This window comes from Scyliorhinus torazame, chromosome 2, assembly GCF_047496885.1.
Source record: "Scyliorhinus torazame isolate Kashiwa2021f chromosome 2, sScyTor2.1, whole genome shotgun sequence".
NCBI classification, from domain to species: Eukaryota; Metazoa; Chordata; class Chondrichthyes; order Carcharhiniformes; family Scyliorhinidae; genus Scyliorhinus; species Scyliorhinus torazame.
Window position 1 is genome coordinate 273357171 of NC_092708.1, and position 15604 is coordinate 273372774.

Consider the following 15604-nt stretch of genomic DNA (forward strand, 5'->3'; position numbering starts at 1 on the left):
CAATTAATCCTATTGAATTGGAAATCATGCATGGACATTGGGTTAAGGAAGGAGGTTTAATTGTGATGCTCTTTGTGCTCAAATTTTATGCTGACATTCACTGGCCTTACACCTAGTATGAAGCTTTGGCCAAGCAACTGGAGGGCTTCTGGTGACCCTGGGACAGTATCCCAGAGAGTGCGGGAAATTATTGTAGTGAACAGCAATGGTGAAATACAGAAGGGTCACAAATTCAGTTTTATCCTTAGTTCCTTATCTGAGCAAATTAGGACCTAAGCATTGGACACTGAATAATTCAGTCAGTTTGATGCTTAGACGAAGGAATGTAATATCTTCTAAAGTCATAGGTTTTTGCTGAAATCTCTGGTTGGCATGGTTTGGAAACCTATAGCCTAATTTGCTGTTTGTATTCTGTCCCTTTCATAGGAGCTGTTAAGTATTACATTGGGTCCTAAGCACAGTGATGAAACAGTGGACCACAAACATCTTGATGACTTACTAAGAAGGTTATGCCAAACATTAAGATGTAGACAGGTGTGCTTTTTTATTCAAATGCTTTAATTTAATAGAATACATTCCCAAGACCTTGCCTGTGGTTCCTGTTGAGTGCATTGACAATTTTAGTCGTACTGCTGTAAGAATTAGTTGGGGGAGACTCCAGGCTGGTATCACTCTTGGTGTCTCGTTCTGCTATGGCAAGTTGGAGCAGGTCACTTCAAGGTGTCTTGAATCAGCATTGCAGCTGACATAGTTCCTGGGCAGGAAAATGTGTGTGGAAGGGAATAGGTCAATATTATAAAGAAGAGTCAAAGCTGGTCTGCATTCATTATGCATAAAATATAAAAAATCAACTTGGCGGGGGTGGGAAGGAATCATACCACGAGGTGCATTATGGCAATTATGTTCTAGTTTCTCAAATTTAATAATTTATTTGACAAACTTAAATCAGCATTTCACATCTAGAGTAAAAGAATTGAAAACTTGTGTCGGTCCTTGGCTAGACCACAGTTGAAGTACTGCACACAGATCTGATCTTAGATTTTGTGATGGATATTGCAGCATTAGAGAAGGTGCCAAAAAGATTTACAGAAGTGATACTGGTTTAAGTATGTTATAGGCCAGGGTTTAGAAAACTCCAAAGTATATCATGGAGTTCACCTGACCTACAACTGGTTTGTTGAATTTGGCAAGGATGAGCACAAGAGCCTGCCTTTCAGGTGTGATTCAACAGAGTTCTTAGGCTCTTTTAATCAAAAAACAAGTCTTATTCTAATTACTTTGTTAACATTTGTATAAACACACACTATGAATTTTTATCAACTACAAACATAAGGACCCCACACAGCTACAATAATCTGTGTATAACCCTTCGTGAATTCCCCCTTAAATGTTCCAATTCAGTAACAAAATCCAAGTAAAACCAGAAACCCCTTTTCAAAGGTGTGGCCCAGCACACTGCATTCTCACTGGTATAAGACTGGTTCTTGTTCCCCTTTCCAAACAGCAGGTTTGAATTCCTTCCAGAAAGCAATGATCTCAAGTTATCAAGCAGTCTGGAAACCGCTTTTAAAATTAAAATAGAGAAACACTTCTTTCAACCTATGCAGTTCAAACCAGTCCAAACTCAAAGCGAAAGTAAAACCTCACAGAGCCACCCACACAATGACATCACTGAAGCCATGTGATAAGACAAAAACATTTCTTAATGGGACACTCCCATGACAAGTAGAAGATGGTAAGAAGTCTTACAACACCAGGTTAAAGTCCAACAGGTTTGTTTCGATGTCACTAGCTTTCGGAGCGCTGCTCCTTCCTCAGGTGAATGAAGAGGTATGCTCCAGAAGCATACCTCTTCATTCACCTGAGGAAGGAGCAGCGCTCCGAAAGCTAGTGACATCGAAACAAACCTGTTGGACTTTAACCTGGTGTTGTAAGACTTCTTACTGTGCTCACCCCAGTCCAACGCCGGCACCTCCACATCAAGTAGAAGATGGTCAGTAAATCCAATACGGATTTTGGGTTAGAATTGTGGAAGGTTTTACCACAAGGAATCATTCCAGTGAATAGCAGAGATGCAATTAAGGGAAACCAGATAAGTACATTAGGGAGAAAGCAGTCAGGACGTTATGCTGAAGTAGGGTGGGAGGAGACTCCTACAGAGCGTAAAGATTGGCATAGACCACTTCACTTTTGGTGAACCCTGACTTTTTCTTTTGCAGTACATTTGTCCAGTAATTGAACAGGCCCTTGCCAAGTACACTGTAGAGCTTGCTTCTTTGTTAGGTAAGTAATTGGAAAAACTTTTTCACTCTATTTCTGTTTCCATGTACAAATAGTGGTGCATTTACAAAACAAAACAGTAGCATTGATGCTGATGTGACAGATGATTTTAAAAATATATTTGTAATTATTATCCAGTGGGAAAATGTTTTATTTGATTTTACTATCGCGGAGTATGTTGTAACCAACTGCAAACTAAAGGAATGAAGATCTGCATTTTTATATAACGTCTTTCACATCTTCAGGACATCCCAAAGTGCTTCACAGCCCATGAAGCATTTTTATATGAAAGGGACAGAATACAAACAGCACAGCCAATATGCGTTCCATGAAGCTTCAGAAATCACAATCCAAGAAATGATGTCTGTTTTATTTTGGCTGGATAAACATTGCCCAGATCACCGAGAACTCCCTTGCTTCTCTTTTGAATTGTACTGTAGAATGCTTTGTCAGGCTTGTCCACCCCTTTTCTGTGTGAGCGCCAAATAGCAAAATATTTTCTCACTTCAGGGGCCAATGAGCAAATTTTGGAAAGATAAAATTTGGCACAACATTAAAGATGAATTTAATTTAAAAAACAGACATGGAAAGAAACAACTTGCTGAACAAAAAAAAAAAGATGAGTATTAGAATGTTTCTAAATCACTCTTTAACCACCGAGAATGCATGATGGTAGGTGAGAACCCTGATACTAGGAGTGAGAAAGACGTATGGACACATTCCAACCTTGCATTCTTACCCTTGCCTCTTGCATTATTTCTCACCCCATCCCTGTCTCTCAAGTCCTGCCCTCGCTCTCCTTCTCAATTCTCCTGCCCCTTGCTCTCGTTCTCTCTCTCTCTCACAGCCTCCAGTCACTCACTCACCCAGATGCCAGTACCTCCAGCATGCCTGGGCACAGAACTTCTGCCCTGGGCCTGCTCCCCAAGCCCCAAACCCATTTCTGCTGTTCTGCTGGTGTCTGCTGCTCCTTGAGGCTCTGCTGACTAGTGAGCCTCTGAACAGGACCCCTGGGAAAGGAACAACCTGTGATTGGAGGAACAACACCATGTAAATTCTTCCATTTAGCCTGCCTGTTTAACCAGCCTTTTGAAAATTGGCTCCGGTGCCACATACAGGGGCTTTATGGGTCGCATTCAGCCCTCAGGCTGCACATTGGACAAGCCTGCTTTATATGTACTCAAGATGGCAGACATGATCTATTTAATGAAAGTCAGCAGCTCTTGACAGTGCATCACTGGTCAGCCTAGATTGTCCTTTACTTCAATCCCACTCCAGAGTTTATGATCTGACTACGGCACAGCTATACTAGTCTTCAACAGCAAAACGTTTTTTTTTCTTGAACATAGAACAATACAGCGCAGTACAGGCCCTTCGGCCCACGATGTTGCACCGAAACAAAAGCCATCTAACCTACACTATGCCATTATCATCCATATGTTTATCCAATAAACTTTTAAATGCCCTCAATGTTGGCGAGTTCACTACTGTAGCAGGTAGGGCATTCCACGGCCTCACTACTCTTTGCGTAAAGAACCTACCTCTGACCTCTGTCCTATATCTATTACCCCTCAGTTTAAAGCTATGTCCCCTCGTGCCAGCCATATCCATCCGCGGGAGAAGGCTCTCACTGTCCACCCTATCCAACCCCCTGATCATTTTGTATGCCTCTATTAAGTCTCCTCTTAACCTTCTCTCCAACGAAAACAACCTCAAGTCCATCAGCCTTTCCTCATAAGACTTTCCCTCCATACCAGGCAACATCCTGGTAAATCTCCTCTGCACCCGCTCCAAAGCCTCCACGTCCTTCCTATAATGCGGTGACCAGAACTGTACGCAATACTCCAAATGCGGCCGAACCAGAGTTTTGTACAGTTGCAACATGACCTCCTGACTCCGGAACTCAATCCCTCTACCAATAAAGGCCAACACTCCATAGGCCTTCTTCACAACCCTATCAACCTGGGTGGCAACTTTGAGGGATCTATGTACATGGACACCTAGATCCCTCTGCTCATCCACACTTTCAAGAACTTTACCATTAGCCAAATATTCCGCATTCCTGTTATTCCTTCCAAAGTGAATCACCTCACACTTCTCTACATTAAACTCCATTTGCCACCTCTCAGCCCAGCTCTGCAGCTTATCTATATCCCTCTGTAACCTGCTACATCCTTCCACACTATCGACAACACCGCCGACTTTAGTATCGTCTGCAAATTTACTCACCCACCCTTCTGCGCCTTCCTCTAGGTCATTGATAAAAATGACAAACAGCAACGGCCCCAGAACAGATCCTTGTGGTACTCCACTTGTGACTGTACTCCATTCTGAACATTTCCCATCAACCACCACCCTCTGTCTTCTTTCAGCTAGCCAATTTCTGATCCACATCTCTAAATCACCCTCAATCCCCAGCCTCCGTATTTTTTGCAATAGCCTACCGTGGGGAACCTTATCAAACGCTTTGCTGAAATCCATATATACCACATCAACTGCTCTACCCTCGTCTACCTGTTCAGTCACCTTCTCAAAGAACTCAATAAGGTTTGTGAGGCATGACCTACCCTTCACAAAGCCATGCTGACTATCCCTGATCATATTATTCCTATCTAGATGATTATAAATCTTGTCTCTTATAATCCCCTCCAAGACTTTACCCACTACAGACGTGAGGCTCACCGGTCTATAGTTGCCGGGGTTGTCTCTGCTCCCCTTTTTGAACAAAGGGACCACATTTGCTGTCCTCCAGTCCTCTGGCACTATTCCTGTAGCCAATGATGACATAAAAATCAAAGCCAAAGGTCCAGCAATCTCTTCCCTGGCCTCCCAGAGAATCCTAGGATAAATCCCATCAGGTCCCGGGGACTTATCTATTTTCAGCCTGTCCAGAATTGCCAACACCTCTTCCCTACGTACCTCAATGCCATCTATTCTATTAGCCTGGGGCTCAGCATTCTCCTCCACAACATTATCTTTTTCCTGAGTGAATACTGACGAAAAATATTCATTTAGTATCTCGCCTATCTCTTCAGACTCCACACACAATTTCCCATCCCTGTCCTTGACTGGTCCTACTCTTTCCCTAGTCATTCGCTTATTCCTGACATACCTATAGAAAGCTTTTGGGTTTTCCTTGATCCTTCCTGCCAAATACTTCTCATGTCCCCTCCTTGCTCGTCTTAGCTCTCTCTTTAGATCCTTCCTCGCTACCTTGTAACTATCCATCGCCCCAACCGAAACTTCACACTTCATCTTCACATAGGCCGCCTCCTTCCTCTTAACAAGAGATTCCACTTTTTGGTAAACCACGGTTCCCTCGCTCGACGCCTTCCTCCCTGTCTGACCGGTACATACTTATCAAGAACACGCAGTAGCTGATCCTTGAACAAGCCCCACTTATCCAGTGTGCCCAACACTTGCAGCCTACTTCTCCACCTTATTCCCCCCCAAGTCACGTCTAATGGCATCATAATTGCCCTTCCCCCAGCTATAACTCTTGCCCTGCGGTGTATACTTATCCCTTTCCATCATTAACGTAAACGTCACCGAATTGTGGTCACTGTCCCCAAAGTGCTCTCCTACCTCCAAATCCAACACCTGGCCTGGTTCATTACCCAAAACCAAATCCAACGTGGCCTCGCCTCTTGTTGGCCTGTCAACATATTGTTTCAGGAAACCCTCCAGCACACACTGTACAAAAAACTACCCATCTATTGTACTCGAACTATATCTTTTCCAGTCAATATTTGGAAAGTTAAAGTCTCCCATAATAACTACCCTGTTACTTTCGCTCATATCCAGAATCATCTTCGCCATCCTTTCCTCTACATCCCTAGAACTATTAGGAGGCCTATAAAAAAACTCCCAACAGGGTGACCTCTCCTTTCCTGTTTCTAACTTCAGCCCATACTACCTCGGAAGAAGAGTCCCCATCTAGCATCCTCTCCTCCACCGTAATACTGCTCTTGACTAGCAGCACCACACCTCCCCCTCTTTTGCCTCCTTCTCTGAGCTTACTAAAACACCTAAACCCCGGAACCTGCAACATCCATTCCTGTCCCTGCTCTATCCATGTCTCCGAAATGGCCACAACATCGAAGTCCCAGGTACCAACCCATGCTGCCAGTTCCCCTACCTTGTTTCGTATATTCCTGGCATTGAAGTAGACACACTTCAAACCACCTACCTGAACACTGGCCCCCTCCTGCGACGTCAAATCTGTGCTCCTGACCTCTATACTCTCATTCTCCCTTACCCTAAAACTACAATCCAGGTTCCCATGCCCCTGCTGCATTAGTTTAAACCCCCCCAAAGAGCACTAACAAATCTCCCCCCCAGGATATTTGTGCCCCTCAGGTTCAGATGTAGACCATCCTGTCTGTAGAGGTCCCACCTTCCCCAGAAAGAGCCCCAGTTATCCAGAAATCTGAATCCCTCCCGCCTGCACCATCCCTGTAGCCACGTGTTTAAATGCTCTCTCTCCCTATTCCTCATCTCACTATCACGTGGCACGGGCAACAACCCAGAGATAACAACTCTGTTTGTTCTAGTTCTGAGCTTCCATCCTAGCTCCCTGAAAGCCTGCCTGACATCCTTGTCCCCTTTCCTACCCATGTCGTTAGTGCCAATGTGGACCACGACTTGGGGCTGCTCTCCCTCCCCCCTAAGGACCCGGAAAACACGATCCGAGACATCACGTACCCTTGCACCTGGGAGGCAACATACCAAACGTGAGTCTCTCACGCTCCCACAAAATCTCCTATCTGTGCCCCTGACTATAGAGTCCCCAATTACTAATGCTCTGCTCCTCTCCCCCCTTCCCTTCTGAGCAACAGGGACAGACTCCGTGCCAGAGGCCCGTACCCCATGGCTTACCCCTGGTAAGTCCCCCCCCCACAAGTATCCAAAGCGGTATACTTGTTTCTCAGGGGAACGACCACAGGGGATCCCTGCACTGACTGTTTTTTCCCAGTCCCTCTTACAGTTACCCACCTATCTCCAATCTTTGGTGTAACTAATTCCCTGAAGCTGCTATCTATGACCCCTTCTGCCTCCCGAATGATCCGAAGTTCTTCCAACTCCAGCTCCAGTTCCCTAACTCGGTCTTGGAGGAGCTGGAGATGGCAGCACTTCCTGCAGATAAAATCAGCAGGGATACTAACTGCATCCCTCACCTCAAACATCCTGCAGGAGGAACATTGCACTCCCTTCCCTGCCATTCCTCTTACTTTCTACCAAGATCTGGCTAACAACTAAATTAAATTTTTATAAAAAATAATAATAATATAATAAAATATGGTACTTATTTAAAACCTCAGACCAATGGGTTTTATTATTAGGTTAGAGGAGGAGGGCGGGTGGGAGACACTACACGTGTAGTGTCTCGGGTTTCCTCTCCACCAGAATTTATTGGTGAGGGTCTTCCCAGACGTCCGCGGGTTGACTTCCTGGTTCCCCCCTAAAAAACTAATTTGAAAAAAAAAAAGAAAAATTCTCAGCTCCTGCTGAAATTGACTAACCAGCCAGCTCCACTCCCGCCGAAATCGACTGGCCTGCCCCTGCAAAGACAAGTGCTTTTAAAGGACAGACTTACCTCCCAGCAACCACTTCCGCAATGCTCCCGCTGAAACTGACTCACCAGCTGTTCTCCCGCCAAAATCGACTGGCCTGCCCCTGCAAAGACAAGTGCTTTTAAAGGTTGACTTACCTCCCAGCAGCCACTTCCGCAATGCTCCCGCTGAAACTGACTCACCAGCTGTTCTCACGCCGAAATCGACTGGCCTGTTTGTACTTTTCATTGAACCCTCTACCTGTAGCTTCCTTCCATTTGAGAGGCTGACTAACTCACTATAGGTTAACCAATCTGGGAGGCTTCCTCTGCACACAATTTCATGATTTTTATTATACATGTGGTGGTATAGAGGAAATCTCTTTCACCTTGGTGAATTTACAGTATCATTGTTATCTTAAATTACACTTATTCTAAGATAGCTTCAGCTTTACCAACCAAGTCTCACCTGGTTCTTTTCCACAGTTGCTGGAGTAATTCCGCTATCTAACCCTAACATGAAGAAAGATTTCCGAGACCATGCTTCTCTTTGCAAGTCCCTCCAGTATTCGCTCCGTCTCCTCCTTGCTTTGTGGAAGGATGATTTCCGTGTGCCTGTACCGTTTCAGCTAATATTTAGTGAGAAGAACATTTCATATACAATAGAGACAAGAAATCGAAAGGTAACTCTTGTCAGTGCTTTTGAAATAATGATCCTTCCAATTGAGAATGTGCTAATTTATACTTGAAGGCTGGCTCCAAAACCATGAGCAGTCCCATGATAGTGGAGTGGGGAGTTGACCTTGCTTGATGTCTGAGCAAAGTTATATATTAAGTGTAGCGGCTCTTAGGGGCCGGGGTGATTCTCCGTTATGCCGGCGCCCGGGGGTTTCCCAACGGTGTGGGGCTGCCCCACAATTTGAAACCCCATTGACCGGCTGGCGTAACGGAGAATCCCGCCGGCCAGTAGGGGCAGAAATGTGACGCGGCGGGGCAGAGAATCCCGCCCCAGGTCTCCCAAGATTTTTTTTTTTTTAACTGTCCTTTCATGGGATGTGGACATTGTTGGTATGGTCAGCATTTTCTGCCCTTGAACTGAGTGGATTGCAAGGCCATTTTGGGCATTTAAGAGCCAACCACATTGCTCTGGGTCTGGAGCCACATGTGGACAGATTTCCTTCCCTAAAGAGCATTAGTGAACCAATGGGTTTTTACATCAATCAGTGATGATTTCATGGTCATTATTACTGAAACTCGGGCAGCACGGTGGTGCAGTGGGTTAGCCCTGCAGCCTCACGGCCCGAGGTCCCAGGTTCAATCCCGGCTCTGGGTCACTGTCTGTGTGGAGTTTGCACATTCTCCACATGTTTGTGTGGGTTTCAGCCCCACAACCCAAAAGATGTGCAGGGTAGGTGGATTGGCCACACTAAATTGCCCGTTAATTGGGATGAATGAATTGGGTACTCTAAATTTTTTTTTTTAATTATTACTGAAACTAGCTTTATATTCCAGATTTTAAAAACATTTTAAATCATTCAAGGAACTTTGAATAACCTGAAAAACAATTCCGTTGTAAATATTTTGATTTGGGAATAGTAATCAAATGCATGGTAAAGCAGTTTAGTTTCCTAATAGCAATCGAAGAAATTGTAACAGCAGTTTAACTTCAGAATGAGCTAAGAAGAAATCTGAGCAAGGAAGCTTCAGCGCAGTTGTTAAGACCTATTGTTAACTTGGGCTATGCTGAATTATCTCAAAGGCACGTTTGGTCAAATAATTGTGCTTCACAAAGGACAATTTCTTCCTTGTTCCAATGTAGTGTTCTTTACAATTTATTCACAAATTATATATTTTATGTTTTGTGGCAATTCTTACAAGTTTGCCTACATTTAATGTCTGTTAATGAGCCATAGAAACAATGATGGACACGAAGACAGAAAAATAAAATATATAAACATGAGCACAAGCCAAAGATATGGAATCTAAGGAAACAAAGTTCAAAATCCTGATATTCCTGTCTTTTAAAAAAAAAAAACTCCTAACTTTTCACTCACCAAATCTTCCCTGCAAGAAACCATCTTGCAATGCATCAGGGAATTTTAGGCTATGTTAAGCTCCCGTCTGCACTTTTGTAGGGAAATGGTTTAATGTTGCTGGCCAAGTTTAAAAAGTAAGTGTTTGTGTAACTAGAGAAAACTCTGAAAGGGGATAAGAACAGCTCAGAAGTTTATGATCAATTTCTTCTCTCATCAGTTATGTTGGAATGAACTCTCATTTCTAATTCGTGGCCTTACTGAGGAGGGACTGATGAAGACTGCAGAAATAGAGTGTTACTGGAGGGACCTTTCACAACATTCTTGGCCCCAGGTAACGGAGTTTGATTTGTTCTGCTTCTGTTTAGTAAGTTCAAGTACCTCCATTAATGGAAATCTTAGTTTTGTATCAGTTTGAAAACAGCAGAGGACTCCGTGGGCAGCACGGTAGCATTGTGGATAGCACAATTGCTTCACAGCTCCAGGGTCCCAGGTTCGATTCCGGCTTGGGTCACTGACTGTGCGGAGTCTGCACGTCCTCCCCGTGTCTGCGTGGGTTTCCTCCGACAATCCAAAGATGTGCGGGTTAGGTGAATTGGCCAATGATAAATTGCCCTTAATGTCCAAATTGCCCTTGGTGTTGGGTGAAGGTATTGAGTTTGGGTAGGGTGCTCTTTCCAAGAGCCGGTGCAGACTCAAAGGGCCGAATGGCCTCCTTCTGCACTGTAAATTCAATGATAATCTATGATTAATCTAGGACAAAGGTTCGGCACAACATCGTGGGTCGAAGGGCCTGTTCTGTGCTGTATTTTCTATGTTCTATGTTCTAAATTACACTTCTCTTTTTCAGGATTTCATGCACGTGATAAAATCCGTATTTGGAATGTGTTCAGAACTGGCCAAGACACATAAAATGGAAGACCAGGTGGCAAATGAACAAAGACATACTGACTAAATAGCATGCTTGGATTGACTTATGCAAAAAAATCTGGCCTTACAAGTGCAATTCATTTGAGGGGGGGTAGGAATATTTTATATTTTTTACTGATGCTGCTAAATTTAATAAAATATTCACAAGTGAATATTTAACGTAGTTCACATTGGACCTCTTTATATTTGGCTATGATTAATCCGGTGATGTTGGCCTGAATTTTAAGTTAGCAATCCTTGTGGGTTTCGAATATGGCAATTAAAAATCATTGGAGATCTATTTCAGAATGGCTGCATCACAATCTGGGATCTGTGAGCAATGGGGAAGCACTCACATTGAAGAATTTATACTGAGACATGGAGTCTAAACCAGGAAGTAACTTTGAATTAAAAATTCTTATGTAAAATCCTGTATTGCAATATGGGTTAGGAGACAAAAGGTGAAGGAGTGAAACTCCACACTGGTAAAATTAAATTTCTGTGCCAAGTAGATTGTTTTTCTCATCAGTGGACAAATACGAAAATGTCAAATTTCAAACAATACCATAGGAGAGAAGGAAGGAACTCATTCCCTAAGACAATGCTGCAAGCCTTGGCCAGTGATGCTCACAAGCAATTAATTAATACCAAAAAAGGTGAAAGCCAGGAGGCCACCTTTTAGCCCATCGAAGTAAAGTCCTGTACTGCCTACTTGTTTCAAAGAATAAAGAAATCTTGCTGTATTTGGCCCATGTCTTTATTGTAATAGATTTTTGTCATGTAACATCAGGTAAACACTATTCAAGCATGAAGCATTTTTAACTTAACAGCTCACATTGTTAACGGGACTTGGTAATTTTTGAAGTGAGTTGAATAAAGACACGAGACATCTTATCTCAAACAAATTATATATTTAAAATCAAAGCATTAAATATAAATATAGTAAATGACCAAAAAAGACTTAATTCCATGGATTTTGACAATTATAGTTCCTGAATTAACTGTATAAAAATGCTTGTTTATATATAAATAAGTTCAATTTGGACATTTGATTTTACCATACAAAAATAAAAATTTTAACTGTACATTTAATAGAAAAACCTGGAACAGCTTGTACTGAACTGCGATGTGACATGTCCACTAGGAAAGATTAACTTAGAGGGACTGACTCAGCAAAAAAATTAAATTCTACAATACAAATACAAAACTGTACATATTATACACAAGTATTCCAAATTTAAGTCTGAAATATGTGGCCTGAGATGAGCAGATAATCAAGCCGTTGAACACCAAGTCTGGCCAGATTAGAAATGCAGAGAGGGGAGGCAGCCCTGGATGTACAGTACCTGTCTTGATAACAAGTCAGCAGGAGAGCAAACTGGCAAGGTTGGCAATGCACAGAGGCTGTCGCTTGGCAACTGACCCCAGCAGTCTGGCAGGGAGAGCTGGAGCACCAAGATCAACCTTAAAAATTAGAAATAGAAATCTCTGCTTTATTCACTGTTTTGATATCAAAGAACAAAGAAAAACACAGGAACAGGCCCTTCGGCCCTCCAAGCCCGTGCCGACCATATCACTGTCCTTTTTTTTTTAGATCTTAATGAACAAATTGTTTTTACCTGAGTCAAGTAAATAAGTCTTGTTATTTCCTTTCCATTCTGTGCATCAGGCTGTAGAATCCAGCCACTAGGCATCATTTCCCCTCGTACAAACTCCTTTACAGGCCGAGGCATCGATTCCTCATAAATTGACTGCATTGCCAGAATGTACTGCTGGTCCTAGTCAAAGAACAATGGGTTCAAACTGTGTTCTTTATTTTAAGCTGAAGTGTAAATGACAACCTCAAACTTCTCTGATAACCCATATCCCAGCCATCCCAATCAGTAAGCATGAGGAGCTCATCTGCTTCCCCACTCCCCCCAAACTAATGGGATGTGTGTCAAGTAGATATACAAAAACTGCGTTCTGCGGTTCCTGCACTGTGAAAACTCATTTCACAAACAATAAACCTGTTTGGTTTACAAATTAGTTTCATCTTACTGGAATACATTCTGAAAAGCTAATGGAGCACACCTGGCAAGAGTGACTAATGACAGCGATCCTGAAAGTTAGTGTTCCCTCACCTTTTACAACAAGACGGCCTGACTAACCTAGCAGTTCCTGTCTTGAACTCTATCATGAGGGTTTGGCCACAGTAAATACAGAGAAACTTCTTACTTGTTAAAGGGTTGAGAAGAAGAGGGCACAGATTTAAAGTCATTTGCAAAAGAAGCAAAAGCGATAAGAGAAAAAAAGCATTTTCATAGTGAGTGGTTAGAGTCTGTAAGGCACCATCTGAGGGTGGTAGAGGCAGGTTCAATCGAGGCATTCAGAAAACAATGTGCAGGGTTACAGGAGAATGGCATCATGTGAAATGATGATGAGTGCCAGTGCAGTTGTGATGGGATGAATGGCCTCCTGCGCTGTTAACTATTCTGTAATTGTTGGCCATGAAGCATGTTGGAGTGTGTGAAAGGTGTCACAGAACACACTCTAAGCTCTGTATTAGTTATCTACCCTCTTGCAACATTTCTCAGTGAACGGAATGTCATTAGTATGGTATGGGAAATATCCATAGTAGGACCATAAACAAAGCTGTCAGGTGGGTGACAGAAATCTGAGAGGGTGGGAAAATGAAGAGATGAGTGCTAATGGGATTTAGACTAAATGACTAGGCTGTAGGACACCATTCCAGAGAGCGGGTCGTTGGGGAAAGATCTCAAATGCAACAGCTCAAAGCATAGCAGTAAGCGGGGAAACCTTTAGAAACATCCACTCACTTTGAGTGATGATGAGCTGGTACAGTCATACTAAATACTCTGTGCAGTGATGTTGATCATCAATTAAGATTGAGAGTTTCCCCAAGGTAGAGGAGGAGCAGGTTGACGGTTTTTGGGGGGGGGGGGGGGCAATTGGGTTGAGGGAGGTGATGGACAGTATGGGGGCAATGCAGGCAGGGAAGGCCCAGGGGCCGGATGGGTTTCCAGTGGAGTTTAAAAATGGATGGACTGGAGAGGGATTGTGCGAGGGGGGCGTGAGCACAGGGTCTCATTGCATCAGAGGGCAGGAGAGGAGGTTGGGGCAGTGGCCATTCAGGGTGTTACAGCTTTAGATACTTGGGCCTCCACGTGATGCGGAGTTCGACACAGCTGCTCAAGTTGAACCTGGCGCGGCTGGTGGAGCAGATGAAAGTGGTGTTTAGGAGGTGGAATGTGCTGTCACTGGCAAGATGGGTGCAGACAGTAACAATGATGGTGCTGCCAAGGTTTTCTGTTTGTGTTCCAGAACCTCCCAATTTTCATCCCGAAGTCATTTTTCAAAAACGTTAAAGTGCTGATCTCTGGGTTTGTATGGGCAGGAAAGAGCACACGGGGCAAGAGCGTTTTTCTGGAGAGAAAGAGGTGCTGGCGCTGCTGAACATGAACTACTACTGGACGGTGAATATCGCTATGGTTAGGAAATGGGTCATGGGGGAGGGGTCGGATGGAGGGAACGAGTTTGGGGGCTTTGTTGTTCAGCGCTTCTGCCGTTCTTGCCAGCCAGGTACTCCGTGAGCCCAGTGGTGGTGTCGGCCCTAAAGATGTTGGGGCAGTGTCGGCAGCATTTGGTACTGGGGGCTGCTATGGTGTGGGCACCGATCTGCGACAACTATAGGTTGCGCCGGGCAGTTGGATGCAAGGTTTCAGGGGTGGCGGCAAGCAGAGATCAAACTATTTGGCGATCTATTCATGGGCAAATTTGGGACGTTGGACCTGGAGGAAGGGTAGGAGCTGCGTGGGAGGAACGATTTTGGATATCTGCAGGTACGGGATTTTGTAAGGAGAGGTGCCGTCCTTTCCTGGGCTGCCACCCGTGGGGTTGCAGGACAAGGACTGTCGGGACAAGATAGGGGAGGGGCAGTGGTGTCCGATGTCTACAAGGCGTTGATGGATTGGGAGGCCCTGGTGGGGGATATAAAATGCAAGTGGGAGGGGGAGGTGGCGTCGGAGACATGGGCAGAGGTCGTGCGGAGGGTGAATGCATCCTTGTGTGCGAGGCTAAGCTTTGTTCAGTTTAAAGTAATACATAGGGCACATATGATGGTAGCAAGGATGAGTAGGTTCTTTGACAGGGTAGAGGATAGATGTGGGCGGTGTGCAGGGAGGCCCGCGAATCATGTCCACATGTTCTGGGCATGTCCGAGGCTGAAGGGATTCTGGCAGGGGTTCGCGGACATAATGTCGGAGGTGCTGGATGGAGGTGGCCCTGAGTCCAGAGGTAGCGATATTCGAGGTGTCTGAAGACCCGGGAGTCCAGAGGCAAGAGAGCCGATGTTTTGGCCTTTGCCTCCCTGGATCTTGCTTAGATGGAGGGACTTGGAGCCGCCATGTGTGTGTGTGCTAGCGACGGCGGAATTCCTGAGGCTGGAAAAGGTCAAGTTCATCCTGAGGGTGTCAGCGGATGGGCTCACCCGGAGGTAGAAGCCGTTTATTGATTTCTCCAAGGAGGTGTGAGGGGTCAGCAGTGGGGCGGGGTAAGGGGGTTAAAATTAAGGCGGGAGAGGGTCAGCACAGTGGCGAGCATTGCAGTCTCACGGTGCCGAGTTCCCAAGTTCGATCCGGGCTCTGGGTCACTGTCCGTGTGGAGTTTGCACATTCTCCCCGTGTTTGCATGGGTTTCGCCCCCACAACAGAAAGATGTGCAGGTTAGGCGGTTTGGCTATGCTGAATTGCCCCTTCATTGGAAAAAATGAATTGGGTACTTAAGGCGGGATGAGAGAAGGGGATGGATGGGGGGGGGGGGGGGGGGGAAG

General features: G+C 44.6%; 2 protein-coding genes across 3 annotated transcripts in view; one reads left to right on the forward strand and one right to left on the reverse strand.

Moving 5' to 3' along the window:
* LOC140398684 (codanin-1-like) overlaps positions 1–11516 on the forward strand; it is a 185795-nt gene extending 174279 nt beyond the window's left edge. For both annotated transcript variants that reach the window (XM_072487669.1, XM_072487679.1), the window contains 5 exons: positions 427–534; positions 2220–2283; positions 8318–8514; positions 10085–10198; positions 10715–11516. In XM_072487669.1, the coding sequence (XP_072343770.1) occupies positions 427–534; positions 2220–2283; positions 8318–8514; positions 10085–10198; positions 10715–10819 (588 nt within the window). In that variant the 3' untranslated portion in view covers positions 10820–11516. The remainder of the gene's footprint in view (positions 1–426; positions 535–2219; positions 2284–8317; positions 8515–10084; positions 10199–10714) is intronic.
* stard9 (StAR-related lipid transfer (START) domain containing 9) overlaps positions 11515–15604 on the reverse strand; it is a 388283-nt gene continuing 384193 nt past the window's right edge. Inside the window, exons 33-34 of the mRNA XM_072487657.1 lie at positions 12393–12551; positions 11515–12237 (exon numbers count right to left, since the gene is read on the reverse strand). Coding sequence (XP_072343758.1) covers positions 12136–12237; positions 12393–12551 — 261 coding nt within the window. The 3' untranslated portion in view covers positions 11515–12135. The remainder of the gene's footprint in view (positions 12238–12392; positions 12552–15604) is intronic.